Source organism: Ailuropoda melanoleuca, chromosome 2 (assembly GCF_002007445.2).
Source record: "Ailuropoda melanoleuca isolate Jingjing chromosome 2, ASM200744v2, whole genome shotgun sequence".
In the NCBI taxonomy this organism is placed as follows: domain Eukaryota; kingdom Metazoa; phylum Chordata; class Mammalia; order Carnivora; family Ursidae; genus Ailuropoda; species Ailuropoda melanoleuca.
In genome coordinates this window covers 169588917-169605373 of record NC_048219.1, presented here as the reverse complement: position 1 = coordinate 169605373, position 16457 = coordinate 169588917, and the positions used below count along the sequence as shown (strand labels likewise).

The 16457-nt window shown below is 43.1% G+C and overlaps 1 protein-coding gene across 1 annotated transcript in view; it reads right to left on the bottom strand.

Moving 5' to 3' along the window:
• Nucleotides 1–16457, bottom strand: part of PARD3B (par-3 family cell polarity regulator beta) — a 1011045-nt gene that overhangs the window by 44524 nt on the left and 950064 nt on the right. Inside the window, exon 22 of the mRNA XM_034655034.1 lies at nt 8920–8999. Within this exon, the coding sequence (XP_034510925.1) occupies nt 8920–8999 (80 nt within the window). The remainder of the gene's footprint in view (nt 1–8919; nt 9000–16457) is intronic.

The window sequence follows — 16457 nt, the reverse complement described above, 5'->3', positions numbered from 1 at the left end:
TCTTGGGTTGATTTCCTTTTCAAATATAATCGGCTAGCTTAGGAGTAAATGTGGCATCTTTGAAACCATCTGCAGGCAGATTTTGGTGAACAAAAATGGAAATTCAACCTAGTGATTTTACTCTTCTGTATTCCTGCTGAAGACATCATGTGTTCATGCCTTGGGGAGGCCCTTGCTTTTTATCTGAGATGCCTGCACAGTTGAGCCATGTGATGTCATTTTAAAGATCCATAAAACATGGCCCTCACAAACACATATGAGCCAGATATGGTAACGAATTCATCCACTTGGTTTATTCAGAGTGTCTCTGCCTGCGGTAGGTTGATACCAGGACAAACTAAGGCACTTAGGCCAGGGGATGGCAGCAAATGGCTGGAGAGCTGCGAACGACGGAGGGAGGCAGGTGCAGAGTGCACATCACACAAAGCCCTTCAGTAGGGTCAGGAAACTCACCACGGTCATCCCGGGCCATGAGCTTCTGGCGGCAGATGGTGGAGTGACGATACAATAGGAAAACATCAAGAATAACCAAAGAATATGAGAAATTACAGACAGAGCAACAATCTCCACGGAGCAGCTGCCTAGGCACAAAAGAAATCTTTTGTTTTCTTTTGGCTGGAGAAGTGGGCAATAAATGCTAAAAGTCAAAAAGGTGTAGGAGGGAAAATACGGAAGTGCGTTTACCGAGCTTAATATGTTTCAAGTTCAAGGTAATATTAGATTTGGCGCTGTTGAAATAGCAGGCACACCCTCCTCGTCTAAAAGGAGTATTGAACGAACAGACACGTCATAGTTTAGAATTTTCTAGGGACAATGAGGGAAAAGTAAAGATCTGTGGAATTTAATATATGTGGTCCATCAAGATTCAGTGAAAACTGTTTTGGGGACATCAATACCATAATGGGCCTTAACATGTTTTATATCACTAATTGTCTAACTAAACTCATAATGGAGGCCTTCCACTGAATAATTAATATTAAATATTCTAACTGGCATCAAGGATATATTGGCTACGAGGAAATGATGAAAAGTTTGATTAAAATGGACTTTTATCGGAGGAACTAAGTGACATAAAAATGATACGGCAGTAGCATTAACCCCCTGATCTCAGCTGTTTGGCATCTTGCAGCGGTCTTATGTGCTAGGGCTTTTTGCATTTTTCAGGAAGTTTCAGTTGACAATGGAGATATCTTCATCTCACAAAGAATTAAATCGCCACTAATTCATCATTTTATCCTCTGCACGGAGTGAGGTGGTGTCAGAGGAGCCAAAACAGGCAGCTGACTTCGCATAGCAGAAGTGGAGACTAGATTTTCAGTGCAGGGAGCCAGAGGAGAGGGAACGTTTAAAGTGGTGCAGTCCCAGGGCTTCCCTGATTTTCAAAAAGCATTACGTTCTGTCATATGTGGGTGCAGAAGATATGATCTAGACAGGTTCTTTTAGCTTGTCTTAGCTTCCTTCCAAAGTCAGGGCAGTGATCACAGACTTGAGCACTGAAAGGTGGCCTTTCACGCACAGAAAGGCAGTTCAGATAAAGTTGTGCCACCAGGAAGGTGTCAGAAAGACTGGCCATGATTAGCCCTATCTAGGTGATGTGCAACAGACCCCTGTCTAGTGCCTTGTGGAGAAGGAGGTGCTGGAATGGCCTCAAACTCTGGCTGGACATCTGACTCCTGCTATGCCTGCTGGGAGCAGTGCATATATGCTCACGAAGCCTCTTATTTGACAAACTGGCTCTGTGGCAGAGAAAAGTACTTAATCAGGCAACGTGGAGACTTTGTCGACTTCCACAGGCCCAGATGGCCAAAGTCCCATGCACACTGGACATGCACTCACACACATATACATCTAATGTGTGCTAATTGCTCATGTTTCCATTGTACTCACTCAATCCCTGGCTTAGCTTCAGCAAAGACCAGTCCTGTGGCATTGGTAGGAATCTTTGCAGAACTCAAATGTCACTGCCATCTGCTTGGCAAGTGCTATGAAACAATGCAAGGTTGGCACAGGAAAATTGAATAGCTGTGAGCAGAGCAGAAGCTCACCCGAAGAGAACCAGAGCAATCAGGAAGGGAGAAGGTCTTCAAGCAGCAGGTAAATGACAGTCGAGGGCCCAGAGGAGGCCCAGATAAAAGGCTGTCAGGGATAATACGATGTAGTAGGCAGGGTGTAGGTCGCAAGCTTCAAAATTAGCTGTGTGCTTGTGATTGAGTCTTCCTGGGTGGGCAAAAGCATATGCAGACAAGAAAGCTGAAACCGACAAAATGAACCAACTGAAATGTTAAAGCGGAAGTATGTTCTTATGGCATGTTCTTCTGATCTGAACACAATCCTTCCCAACACGAAAACACTGGGAACACACTTAGGAAGCAAGTTTATTTTGGGTTCCTAGGAAGCAAGCATAAGCTGTTTGCTTCTTCTAAAGTTGCTCTTTCTACCCGAAATCAGTTCTAGTATGTTGCTTCTCATTACACAGCCAAGTTAAAGCTGCTTGAGACGATCAGAGACACATTTTTCTCCCCCTCAAGTAATTTATGTAATATGGGTTAGAGGAACATCAGGACTGGGAGCCAAGTATAGCCTGAGCAGGGCTCTGTCCCGCATCAATCTCGGGAAAGGGAGTCTCTCTCTCCTTGGGATTGGATGCAGCTTTCTACCCGAAAATGCCTTGTCATTTTTTTTTTTCCTTCTGGGTAGACATTATTCTTAATCTTAAAGAACCAAAGTACCAATTTGCAGATACTGCTTTTTCAACTCTCGGGAGTGTTCTAACAAAACAGGATTCTCTTTTTGGTAGACAAAATATATTGCTTAATGTTCATCTAGCAATTACGCATTAAATTGTTCATATTTCAAGGGAAGGACCCAAGGGGATGGAAAAAGAATTGATTTTATGACAGCATTACAGAGATGGTTGGTAGGCATTACCTAACCTGTATATTAGTAATGTTCTGTGTCATATACGAAGATGAATAAGACATAGTCCCTGTCCTCAAAGGTACTTACAGTTGAGGGAGGAAGATAAGAAGGTGAGCAAATGATACAAGGGAGTGTGATAATGACAGTTTGATTCTTTTTTTTTTTTTTTTTGTAATCTTTATATTTCTTAACTATTTGGGCTTAGGCTGCATGTATCATGATCCTTTACCTTTAAATATATCAGTCAGTATGTAATTCCGGAGAACAAGGATAATTTTTTTTTTATTTCTAAGTAATCTCTATATCCAATGTGGGGTTTGAACTTACAACCCCAAGATCATGAGTTGCATGTTCCACTGACTGAGTCAGCCAGGTGCCCCCACAGAGTTTGGTTCTGACTCTGAGCTGGATAACCTTAATTCTAGAGGTTAAATGTACAAACTTGCAGCCAGACTGCTTGGGTTCAAATCCCACGTCTGCCATCTCTAGCTGTTGAACTTGGGCAATTGTACTTGTGCTCTTGCCTATGAATACGAAATGGAGACAATAACAGGGTTGCTCTGGAGTCACAGGATTGCTGTGAACATTACATAAGTCAGTAGATACCTGGACTGTTTAGAAGTCTGGACTTCTACGGATTCCAGGGAAAAGAGACATTCTCATGAAAAATTAGTGTTATGTTGGAAAACAGCGTCCTGAAACAAATGGTCAAGGAAACTCTGAAGAAATTCTTTTCCATCACTTCCTTACATAAAAACAAATCTATTTTCATCTGTATGCCAATATATTAAAAACCTGTTATATACATGGTCCTGTGTTAGCTTCTGGCAGTGGATGTAAAACATGGTGGATATAAAATAATACGCCTTATTTTGAGGAATTTATAATCCAAAGGATTGGAAAGGGGCAGCAAAGCTTCATAATAGAATCCAGGGTGTTTTCAGTGGCACTAGAAAAGTGCCAAATCGATGTCATGGAAATTAAAAGTAAGGAGAGCTAAAAAACATGACAGTGAGGTCTGGGGTTTGGGCATGTGAACTCTGAACTATCTCGGAGGTAGAAGGATGGAGGTGTCAAGCAGGCAGTCGTAACTGGGGTCCCATGAAGAGTGAGATAGGAAGGTTAGCCAGGAATGAAGGCAGCTGCTCAGAGAGAATCTACATGGGAGAGGAAAGAAGCTAGAGGCAGAATCAGCTAGAAGTATCAGTATCAGTGTCAGAAACCCAGGGCAAGAGGCTACCATGCCAGTGGGTGCTGTGGAAATAGAGCTGATAGGGATGAGCCACTCTTCTTAAGGTAGGAAATGTGGGACCTCCCTGGAGGGAAGGTCTTTGTTTTTTCTGATGCACTGGAGTCAAGCGCATGGAGTTGTCCTGCCACCTGAGCCTTATATGAAACTCCCGACCCACAAGAATTCCTATCCTCCAACAAGTCCCTCAGTACAGCTTGTTGCTCAGATCATATGTGTTTGCTACGTCCTCTTGCTCTTGACCATCTGGACCACTGGTCCTTCCCCAGAGTTGGCTAATCCTTTAGTCTCTGTTATACCCCCGGCGTATCGCCACACAGGTGTTGGCACTCCCCTTGTCCATGCTCCGGGCTCTCACGGGACTGCACCTCAGTCTACGCATTTACAATAGCAGGCGGCGGGGAGGGGGAAGCAACTGCCAGGGGCTCCAAGATGCAGGTGACAGAGGGGTAGCTGATGGCACAGGATCCCTGAGAAGCCAGCAGGAATGAGCTGTGCTGTATGGATCTGACTCGCTCAAGAAACACATCTTCCCCAGAGATAAAATGAAAAAGAGCTAACACTATGGGGGAAAAATCCCTAAAATATGTCAGGTGGGCTCTTCACTAAGGGTTTTGCTTCACTCCTCATACCAGGCACCCTACAGAGGCCCTAAGACCAGCCCCATTTGCAGATGAAAAGACTGAGACTGGAGCAGTCAGGTCACTTGCCCAGGTGATGAATGACAGAGCTGGGGCTGTCATTATGGCCTGACTCCATGTCCCTGCCCTCGTGGTCTCTCCTCAGGAAGTGTGGGCAGTGAGGACAGCGAGTCTGAACTGGGGGGAGCAGAAGTGGAGGCGCTCATGTTGAGTGTCTCAAGGTCATAAAGGAAAGGAAGTGAGGTCATCTCTAGAGACTGGGCTTGGGGGGTTTAGTCATCTTCACAGAATTTAACGGGAGTAGAACAGGGTTGGAACGGCCACTGTGGGACAGTCAAGGGAGTCGACAGCACGACTAAAAGGAATTCTGGACAGCAGCAGGGGCCCAGCTGGGGCTGCATAATGTGCATTTTGTAGTGGAACCAACACAGGCATTTTTATGAGGTTTTCCAGCAACCTTTCACCGCCCACATGTATCGGACCACAGAAGAGATGTTTCTGCTCCCTCCTTAGGACTCAACACTTGCTTACAAGCCCGGAAGAGCAACCTCATGTGCCGATGCACTGAACCACCTGCAGGGAAGGGATAATGGGATCCCGCGGGGCCACGGATGGGCCAGGTGGGAACAACGGAGGCCTGGGATGAGCGAGTAGTGCGTTCTCTGCTGGCGGGACTGACCACAAGGCGGCCTGTAAAAACAGAGTGGGGCTGGGAGGCGGAAGGGAAAAAGCAGCTGCCTGCAAAAGTACACACACTGGTGTTCACACATTAGAGCAGCCTAGGAAACGACCGCTTCCCCGCTCACTCCGAGTGAGTCATCATTTGTGTCGGGCACGAAGAAGGGAAGGCTGATTTCATCTTGTTTACTACCAGAGAACCGGGGGGCCGGGCAGGATGGTAAAACATCGGTCCTGGTAAAAGCCTGGTGTTTGCTAACGAGGTTGTATTACAACTGTGCGCTGCTTTCCAAAACACCACCCTCAGGAGACAAGAAATAAAGTCATTCTTCTTCAGAGGCCGAAGATTGAACATTGCTTAACAATATACTTAACATCCTTAGCCCTTAGCCTTAGGCAACATCCTAACTACCAAGTGCTAGGAACGGTCTTCTCCTGGGCTGGCTAGGGGTCTGGCTTTACTGCGCGCAGGGTCTTGTAGCCTGGCAGCCGGCTGCCTGAGCCTGCTTTAAAGATGGCTGAGTTCCATGAACGCAGAGCAGGGTGCCTGCCCCTTGACCAGGGCTGCTAACTCTCTCCCTGCCTGGGGGGCGGGGGGCGGGAGGGATGTGTGTGCGTTTTCTCTCTGTGTGTCAGTGGTTCCAAATTTGGCATATAAACCAGCATTACTGAGTTAACTTAAAAACTCTTGTGACGCTCTCCACAACCACAGGGGAGCCAATTCAGTCAGGAGCCCATTTAGTTTACTGAAAGGTTGGCCACCAACTCCCATAGATAGAATTATTCCTATTTTTTTTAGATTTATTTTATTTATTTGAGAGAGAGAGAGAGAGAGAGAGTGCATGAGTGGGGGAAAGGGCAGAGGGAGAGGAAGAGAAGCAGATCCCCCACTGAGCCCGGAGCCCGGAGTGGGTCTCCATCTCAGGACGCTGAGATAATGACCTGAGCCAAAATCAAGAGTTCAGCACTTAACCGACTGAGCCACCCAGGTGCCCCTGAATTATTCCTATTTTTAATTAAAAATTTAACTCTATAAAATATGGTAAAGCTCCCTGCCTCTGTGACAAAGAGGGGATGCGGTGCCTATAGAGACACGCTCACCTCTCTGTCCTGGGAAAGGGAGATCAGTGGAGCTGCTGTGATTCCATCCCTGAACAGTAAAATCTCCAGGTGAGGGAGGCTAGAAAACCAGGGTGAATGTCGCTGGTGCACAGAGCTGGGTCTGCAGTAGGCCCCCTGCACCTGCATTCTGCATCTTGTTGGGTGAACACGGAGCCCCCCACAGACTGGAGGCACGTCGGTAAGGATGCTCTGCATCTCCCCTTTTGAGGCTGAGATGGAAACTGCAGGTGGAACTCCTCCATTTGAAAACTAGTGCCAGGGACCTCGTGCATTTGTCGGAGTCCCATTTATTATCCATCACGGTGACTTCTGGTTGCCAGGGAGCCACAAAGGTCTGTTTGCTCATGAAGCTAATCACTCCTACCACCGTGCGTGCGTGTGAGCGCACTGATGGTCACAATTGTTTTTGGTCTGAGATGCTTCCCTTCCAGCTACAGTTATATTCTTGGGGTTGGCGGGATTTTGTCAATTCATGCACTGTGATGATAGCTACAGATCCACAAACAGCGTAAATATATCCCCCTAGTCAGAAAACTCCCTCTGCAGTGTTTAATCCTAAAATAGACTTGTTGAGAGTCAGCCATGATTGAGCATTTCAGGGCTTATTAGTAAGAATAAATAGGAGTTGGAAATTCAGAGGACTTTGTGCTAATAATTACTAAACTAAGCATTTGTTGCACTGTCATAAAAAGTTGATTTGCTGCCGCCTGTCCGAGAGAGTCAGGTCCTGAGGATGGACTGGTACCGTGTCTCTGATTTCCAGATTTTCAGGGCTTGATATGGAGGAGAAGATTAATAGATACGGGGAATGAATGAGTGAAATTTATAGAGTTTTCAATGTTATATCTGTGCTTTTGATTTGTACCAAAAAAAGAAAAAATCCATTTCCGCAGTCTGGTGCAAGTTGGCCAGGACGACATTAAACTGTTTCCAATTTTTTCTTTTTTTCTTCCCTCTCATAAGAACATACTACTTTCCATCTGCCTCAACCACAATTTCCATACACTTCAACACTGAGAGCCAGAAATGTTATATTTAAAGCAAATTTTGGAGATGACTTACATTTTTTTTTAAATGAAAACAAAATACTAGGCCAGGGAAAAATAAGGGAGAGGAAAGGAATCAAGAATGAGAAAAGACTATGAGACAACATACAAAAAAAGAAAACAGGGAGATAAATAAGATACAGTCATATAGAAGTTTTTAAAATATTGTAGTTTGAGTATCCTGCCTGATCAGTGTTAACAATTGGTTCTCCACTAGATTTGAGATTTTATTACTTTTGAAAATCAACATGCTATTTATAAGAGCAGATGGTCACTCAGGCTACACCTGTTGCACTATCCAGGATGGTATTTTTGTAAATTCACACATAGAATTAAAGCCAATGTGAAACTCGACACAGTAACTCCCTCTGGGATAACACTTCAACGATTCCACTTTGATGAAAAAGCTCTATTTAGGGTCCTCCCCCCTCTTTTTAAAAGGAGATATTCCGTAACATTTCAGTTTTCTGGCTGGCGCTAACCTTTCTTTGTTTGTTTCTCCCCCCCACCCCCGAACTCACGGTTTCTCACAGTCCCGCTCCACTCCCAATAGTAGCTGCACTAGACATGATCTTGGAAAGTTTTCCTCTTTGTCATGTGCTACTGATAGCAGACCAAAATTATTCTCCATCTCAGAGATAAGAGCACAGGCCTTTGAGAATTGTATCTCATTTTTGGGGGTGTCTAGTTACAGCGTAAGTGGATCGTGTTAGGCCAGAATCACCAAGCGAACTTTTCCCACGCGATTGTTTCCTTCCCCCTCTGTCCTGCACCCCTAAGCAATATTTGCTGAGTGCCTAGCGAACGCGATCAGATTCTAAATCAAGCAAAAAACATCTTCCCAGGTTCACATTTCTCTCCTGCTTTTTAACACCCACATGAAGCTCCAAGGTTAAGGTTGGCTCGCCCTTCCTTGTAGGTAACTGCTGGGACAGAGGATTTACTATTTTATTGTCCCTCAGCTTGGTGCAGGATGTTCAATACTATTTTTATAGCAATGGCTTAGGATTTCCATTCTGCGTCCAATATTCTTGCTGACATGTTCAATTGCAATGATATACTATTTTCTTCCCTTAAAAAATAACCCACAAGTGTTTCAATTATTAGCACAGTTGTGAAGATGGCACGAGGGTTGTCGCAGATGGCGGTAAGGAAAATTATAACATATTCCCAGTTTCAAAGCCAGATTTCTATTTCATGTAGATTTCTCTAAAGACTGTATTTGTAGGGTAAGCTCGTGATAGGAGCCCCCTGAGTGACCTACCTGGGTAAGGATGCGTACTGTCTCTCCATTCCCTCAAAGCGGATGTTGTGCGTGTTCCCATCTGGACCCTTTCCAGACACCTGTGGAGAGAAAAGTAATTAGAGATGAAGATCCATTATACGCCCTGGTTACTGACAATGCATTGCAAAATTGTAATCAGTGCACAAATGCTGCTGCTGCCTGCCAAAAACCAACCATGGAAAAGCGAGCAAGATCTCAGTGTCGCCATAGGAATCGATGATCAAGCCACAAACATGGCATTTAACAACAAAGTCACTTCTTTCAAAAAGGGTCATTGTCTAACTGACCCCTTCCTGTCACCAAGCCAGGGAGAATCTGTAGGCTGTAAGACCATTTTTCCCCCCTTTTACATAGGCGTTAGTTTTTAGAACGGTTTGGGGCTTACAGAAAAACCGAGAAACAATACAGAGTTCCTGGAACTCAGTTTCCCTATTCCTAACATCTCACATTAGTATGGTATATTTCTTACAATTAATGAATCACTATTGATACATTACTATTAACTAGAGCCCAAGTTGATTTGGATTTTTACTCAACCTCTTTCCTGTTGCAGGATCCCTTATTATATTTAGTTGTTATGTCTCTTTAGACTCCTCTTGGCTGTGACAAGGACCGTATCCTTTTTAAAAGACTTTATTTATTTGAGAAAGAGAGAGAAAGAGAGCGCACAAATGGGGGAGGGACAGAGGGAGAAGCAGACTCCCTGAGCAGGGAGTCCAATGCTGGATCCCAGGACCCTGGGATCACAACCTGAGCCAAAGGCAGACGCCCAACTGACTAAGCCACCCAGGCGCCCCAGGACCATATTTTTTAAAAGTACCTTTTCCACGAAACCTTCCTTTACTAACAGGTGTTGGTGACAAACAACTGTCTGTCTACTCCACAGCTTCCATGAAGCCCTCCCTCACCCAAACCTCACTTAGTTCCCTCCTGTAGGAACTACCCCAGAGAAGTGATTGTCTCTTATCTATCTAGGGTTGATCTTTAGTATTTTTTCCCCTTCCTTTGTACTTCCTGTGTTCATCTCTCTTCTGGTCTCCTCCATCAGCCTCTGAGACTCCGAAGAGAAGTGCCTGGCCCGTATGTTCTCAATAAAGTGTGCTGGTTCTATGAATGTAAAGACTTGATACATAGTCCTTCTGCATCTATCACAGCAACCCAAAAACAGGATGAACGCACCCAGGTATTTAAAAGTACTTGTTGACTTATCAATTCATCACCTGTTCATGTCAACACACGTGGTTTTGTGGATTGCTTATGTGCTGGCTGTTATACTGGGCTAGCCCTCATGGAGCGGGCATGGAAGGGGTAAACGGAACACCTGGACCATTATAAGNTTCATCACCTGTTCATGTCAACACACGTGGTTTTGTGGATTGCTTATGTACTGGCTGTTATACTGGGCTAGCCCTCATGGAACGGGCATGGAAGGGGTAAATGGAACACCTGGACCATTATAAGGGGGAAGGAAGAGTTTGCTAGTAAGCACGGCAAGGAATGGTGTGAAGTCAGTAGGCGAAATTTTTCTAGGTGGTATTCAACTTGCAAGTTATTTTCTTCCTGCTGAAAGTTCTAGCTCTCTAAGAAACCACCATCCCAGCTTGGGTAGCATGTGTAGGGAGGATTTATTGTGAGAGGTGTTGCAAAACAAGTATATACACTCAGAGTAAGAAAGACTATTTCTGGTGTCAAATTATTAGAGGAGGCTCTTCAGGGTCGCCTGGGTGGCGCAGGCGTTAAGNAGCTCTCTAAGAAACCACCATCCCAGCTTGGGTAGCATGTGTAGGGAGGATTTATTGTGAGAGGTGTTGCAAAACAAGTATATACACTCAGAGTAAGAAAGACTATTTCTGGTGTCAAATTATTAGAGGAGGCTCTTCAGGGGCGCCTGGGTGGCGCAGGCGTTAAGCATCTGCCTTCGGCTCAGGGAGTGATCCCGGCGTTCTGGGATCGAGCCCCACATCAGGCTCCTCCGCTGAGAGCCTGGTTCTTTCTCTCCCACTCCCCCTGCTTGTGTTCCCTCTCTCGCTGGCTGTCTCTCTCTCTGTCAAATAAATAAAATAAAATCTTAAAAAAAATTATTAGAGGAGGCTCTTCAGAGTGTGTTCTGCAAAACCTCTTTATATTTCAACAGTCAGAGTTATTTGAGAGGGCAACAGCCCAGTGGATTACCAAGGGAAGGATGCAGATTGCACATACAAACTTAGAAGCAACTACAGAGAGACTGAGAATTCTCTGCATTAGGATAAAAGCCCTGATTTAAACCACTGACCTTTCTAACAAAGATCAAAGACGAGGATAGTATCAGACAAATGGGATAAAGAAATGGTACAGAAAAAGAAGGGAAGGATACAATTACTGTCCTCAGCCACTTCTACCTAAGGTTTGTTTTGTTTTTAACCTAGTGGTTATGGAGGAAGAATTAGCATGAATACCAGGACTATGCTGAAGATTATTTAATTGTGATTGTTGGGCATTATGCATATGTATCCCTAGCATGGCTCTAGACATTTACAAGTAATCCTTTTTCTGGTGGCCACAAAACTCCAAGTTAATACTTTCAGCACTGTTAGCCAGAACTGGCCTGGCCCAATGGTGGCTGTCCACATCCTGGTGTCTCTAGGAGGCAGCAGCCAGGTGCCTCTTCTTCTGGTGAGCTGCCAGCGTTATCCTTTACACTATACGAAATGTAGGATGATCCTTATCTTACGGAAGATTTAGTGTTGTTGGGAAAACAAGCATCAGAAATGAAATGATTAAAGAACGATGTAGGACAATGTATGATCGCATGCCATTCAGGACATATTACTAACAGTAGTACAGGTGACAGCAGAAGGTGTCAGGAAAAACTTCACAGAAGTAGCAGAACATAGACCAAAGATGGGTGGCGTGCTTCTATATAAAAAATTCTTCTGTTCTTCACCAACTGTGTAGATATTTAATTATTATATTTATATCATGCTTCTCTATTAACATGGCGGCATCTTCAACGCGATCATGGACTTGGTGATTACTGAGCAGCTACTGCACCCCAGTGCCATGCTAGGCACTATATTTAAAGGAATGAACAAGGGCTGGATTTCTTCATTGAGTTGAATATAGAGAAGACAGGCCTGCAAGCAATTATGGTGCAATGAGATCACTGCTAGAGTGTCAGCATGAGAGAGGACGCAGTAGGAGTCTGAAGAAACAGAGAGAAAACTCCACCCGGCAGAGTTGAAGACAGCTTCATACGGGTGTTGAAGCCTCATCGAAAACTTGAATATGAATGAGGAGAAATTTTGGGGGGGAGAAGGTGTAGGAGTAGCAGGAGAAGGCATTCTGAGTCGAGAGGCCAAAAATGAAACAATATGGAGGCATTTAAAAAAGAAAAGCACTGGTTTTCAGGGAAAGTCAAGAGTTTGGTAAAGGAAGAAATAGAGTCTATTAAGGAAAAGAATAGTAACAATAGCATCACCACCACTATGATTATGGCTATTACCATTATTGCCACTATGGCAACTTTTTTCTTAATGGGCTTTAGTTTTTTAGGGCACTTTCAGGTTTACAGCAAAATTGAGAGGATGGTACTGACAGTTCCTATCCCACTGCTCCACACACTCCNNNNAGCTCTCTAAGAAACCACCATCCCAGCTTGGGTAGCATGTGTAGGGAGGATTTATTGTGAGAGGTGTTGCAAAACAAGTATATACACTCAGAGTAAGAAAGACTATTTCTGGTGTCAAATTATTAGAGGAGGCTCTTCAGGGTCGCCTGGGTGGCGCAGGCGTTAAGCATCTGCCTTCGGCTCAGGGCGTGATCCCGGCGTTCTGGGATCGAGCCCCACATCAGGCTCCTCCGCTGAGAGCCTGGTTCTTTCTCTCCCACTCCCCCTGCTTGTGTTCCCTCTCTCGCTGGCTGTCTCTCTCTCTGTCAAATAAATAAAATAAAATCTTAAAAAAAATTATTAGAGGAGGCTCTTCAGAGTGTGTTCTGCAAAACCTCTTTATATTTCAACAGTCAGAGTTATTTGAGAGGGCAACAGCCCAGTGGATTACCAAGGGAAGGATGCAGATTGCACATACAAACTTAGAAGCAACTACAGAGAGACTGAGAATTCTCTGCATTAGGATAAAAGCCCTGATTTAAACCACTGACCTTTCTAACAAAGATCAAAGACGAGGATAGTATCAGACAAATGGGATAAAGAAATGGTACAGAAAAAGAAGGGAAGGATACAATTACTGTCCTCAGCCACTTCTACCTAAGGTTTGTTTTGTTTTTAACCTAGTGGTTATGGAGGAAGAATTAGCATGAATACCAGGACTATGCTGAAGATTATTTAATTGTGATTGTTGGGCATTATGCATATGTATCCCTAGCATGGCTCTAGACATTTACAAGTAATCCTTTTTCTGGTGGCCACAAAACTCCAAGTTAATACTTTCAGCACTGTTAGCCAGAACTGGCCTGGCCCAATGGTGGCTGTCCACATCCTGTTGTCTCTAGGAGGCAGCAGCCAGGTGCCTCTTCTTCTGGTGAGCTGCCAGCGTTATCCTTTACACTATACGAAATGTAGGATGATCCTTATCTTACGGAAGATTTAGTGTTGTTGGGAAAACAAGCATCAGAAATGAAATGATTAAAGAACGATGTAGGACAATGTATGATCGCATGCCATTCAGGACATATTACTAACAGTAGTACAGGTGACAGCAGAAGGTGTCAGGAAAAACTTCACAAAGATGGGTGGCGTGCTTCTATATAAAAAATTCTTCTGTTCTTCACCAACTGTGTAGATATTTAATTATTATATTTATATCATGCTTCTCTATTAACATGGCAGCATCTTCAACGCGATCATGGACTNATTACTAACAGTAGTACAGGTGACAGCAGAAGGTGTCAGGAAAAACTTCACAGAAGTAGCAGAACATAGACCAAAGATGGGTGGCGTGCTTCTATATAAAAAATTCTTCTGTTCTTCACCAACTGTGTAGATATTTAATTATTATATTTATATCATGCTTCTCTATTAACATGGCAGCATCTTCAACGCGATCATGGACTTGGTGATTACTGAGCAGCTACTGCACCCCAGTGCCATGCTAGGCACTATATTTAAAGGAATGAACAAGGGCTGGATNGGCATCTTCAACGCGATCATGGACTTGGATTACTGAGCAGCTACTGCACCCCAGTGCCATGCTAGGCACTATATTTAAAGGAATGAACAAGGGCTGGATTTCTTCATTGCATTGAATATAGAGAAGACAGGCCTGCAAGCAATTATGGTGCAATGAGATCACTGCTAGAGTGTCAGCATGAGAGAGGACGCAGTAGGAGTCTGAAGGAACAGAGAGAAAACTCCACCTGAGAGTTGAAGACAGCTTCATACGGGTGTTGAAGCCTCATCGAAAACTTGAATATGAATGAGGAGAAATTTTGGGGGGGAGAAGGTGTAGGAGTAGCAGGAGAAGGCATCCTGAGTCGAGAGGCCAAAAATGAAACAATATGGAGGCATTTAAAAAAGAAAAGCACTGGTTTTCAGGGAAAGTCAAGAGTTTGGTAAAGGAAGAAATAGAGTCTATTAAGGAAAAGAATAGTAACAATAGCATCACCACCACTATGATTATGGCTATTACCATTATTGCCACTATGGCAACTTTTTTCTTAATGGGCTTTAGTTTTTTAGGGCACTTTCAGGTTTACAGCAAAATTGAGAGGATGGTACTGACAGTTCCTATCCCACTGCTCCACACACTCCACCATTATCACGTGCTATATTTGTTACAATTGTTGAACCTACATTGACACATCATCACTCAAAGTCCAGAGTTTATATTAGGACTCAATATTGGAGGTGTACATTCTATTGGGTTTGAACAAATGTATAACATATATCCATGATTATAGAATCATACAGAATATTTTCATGGCCCTAAAAATTTTCTATGCTCTGCCTACTCCTTCCTCCCTCTCCCTAAACCCATGGCAACCACTGGTCTTTTTACTGTTTCCATAGTTTTGCCTTTTCCAGAAAGTCATGTAGTTGGAATCTTATAGTCTGTAGCCTATTTATATTGCCTTCTTTCACTTAGTAATATGTATTTAAGTTCTGTTCATGTCTTTTCATGCTTGAGAACTCTTTTCTTTTTAGTGCTGAATAACGTTGTATTGTCTGGATGCACCACTTCATCCATTCATCTGCTGAAGGACATCTTGGTGGCTTCCAACTTTTGGCAATAATAAAGCCACTATAAACATTGTGTGCAGATTTTTGTGTGAAGAGAAGTTTTATGCCTTTATGTAAATACCAAATAGTGTGGTTGCTGGGTTGTATGGTCAGAGTATGTTTAATCAGGAAAGAAACTACTAAACTATCTTCCAAATTGATGGTACCATTTTGCATTCCCACTAGTGATGACTGAGAGTTCATGTCACTCCACATCCTCACCAGCATTTGGGGTTGTCAGTCATCCAGATTTTGGCCAATCTAATGGTGTGCGGTGATATCTTATTGTTTTAATTTATCTTTTCCTGATAACCTATGAGGTGGAGCATCTTTTCATATGCTTATTTGCCCTCTGTATATCTTCTTTGATGGGATGTCTGTTGAGGTATCTTTGGTCCATATTTTAATTGGTTTGTTTCTTTTATTATTTTGGGGTTTTAAGAGTTCTTTGTGGTTGAAGATAACAGTTCTTTATCATATGTGTCTTTTGCAAATATCTTCTTCCCGTCTGTGGCTTATCTTCATTCTCTTGACAGTGTTAATTGAAGAGCAGAACTTTTGAATTTTCATGAAATCCAGGTTACCAATTCTTTCTTTCATGGATCTTGCCTTTGGTGTCATATCTAAAAGTCATTACTAAACCCAAGATCATCTAGATTTATTTTCTCCTATATTACCTTCTAGTAGTTTTATAATTTTGCATTTTAAATTTGGGTCAGTGATTCACGTTGAGTTAATTTTTATAAAGGGTGTAAGGTCTGTGTCTAGATTCATTTTTTTACATGTTGGATGTCTAATTGTTCCAGCACCATTTGAAAAGACTATCTTTGCTCCATTGTATCATCTTTACACTTTTGTCAGAGACCAAAATAAATATTTATTTGGGTCTATCTCTGGGCTCTCTGTTCTGTTTCATTGATCTATTTGTCTGTTCTTTCACCAACACCACACTGTCTGGATTACCATAGTTCTATAATAAGTCTTGGAGTTGGGTAGTGTTAGTCTTTGTGCTCCTTCAATATTATATTGGCTATTCTAGGTCTTTTGATTCTCCATATAAACTTTAGAATCAGTTTGTTGAGATTCTTAGAATCAAGAAAATAATTTGCTAGGATTTTGGCAGGCAGCACATTGAATCTATAGATCAAGCTGGGAAGAACTGACATCCTGATAATATTAAGTCTTCTTGTCCACGAACATGAACTATCCCTCCACTTATTTGGTTTTTCTTTGATCACCACTACAATTTAACACTTATTTGGTACTTACTGTTTGTCAAGCAAAATGCTACATGTTTTATTTT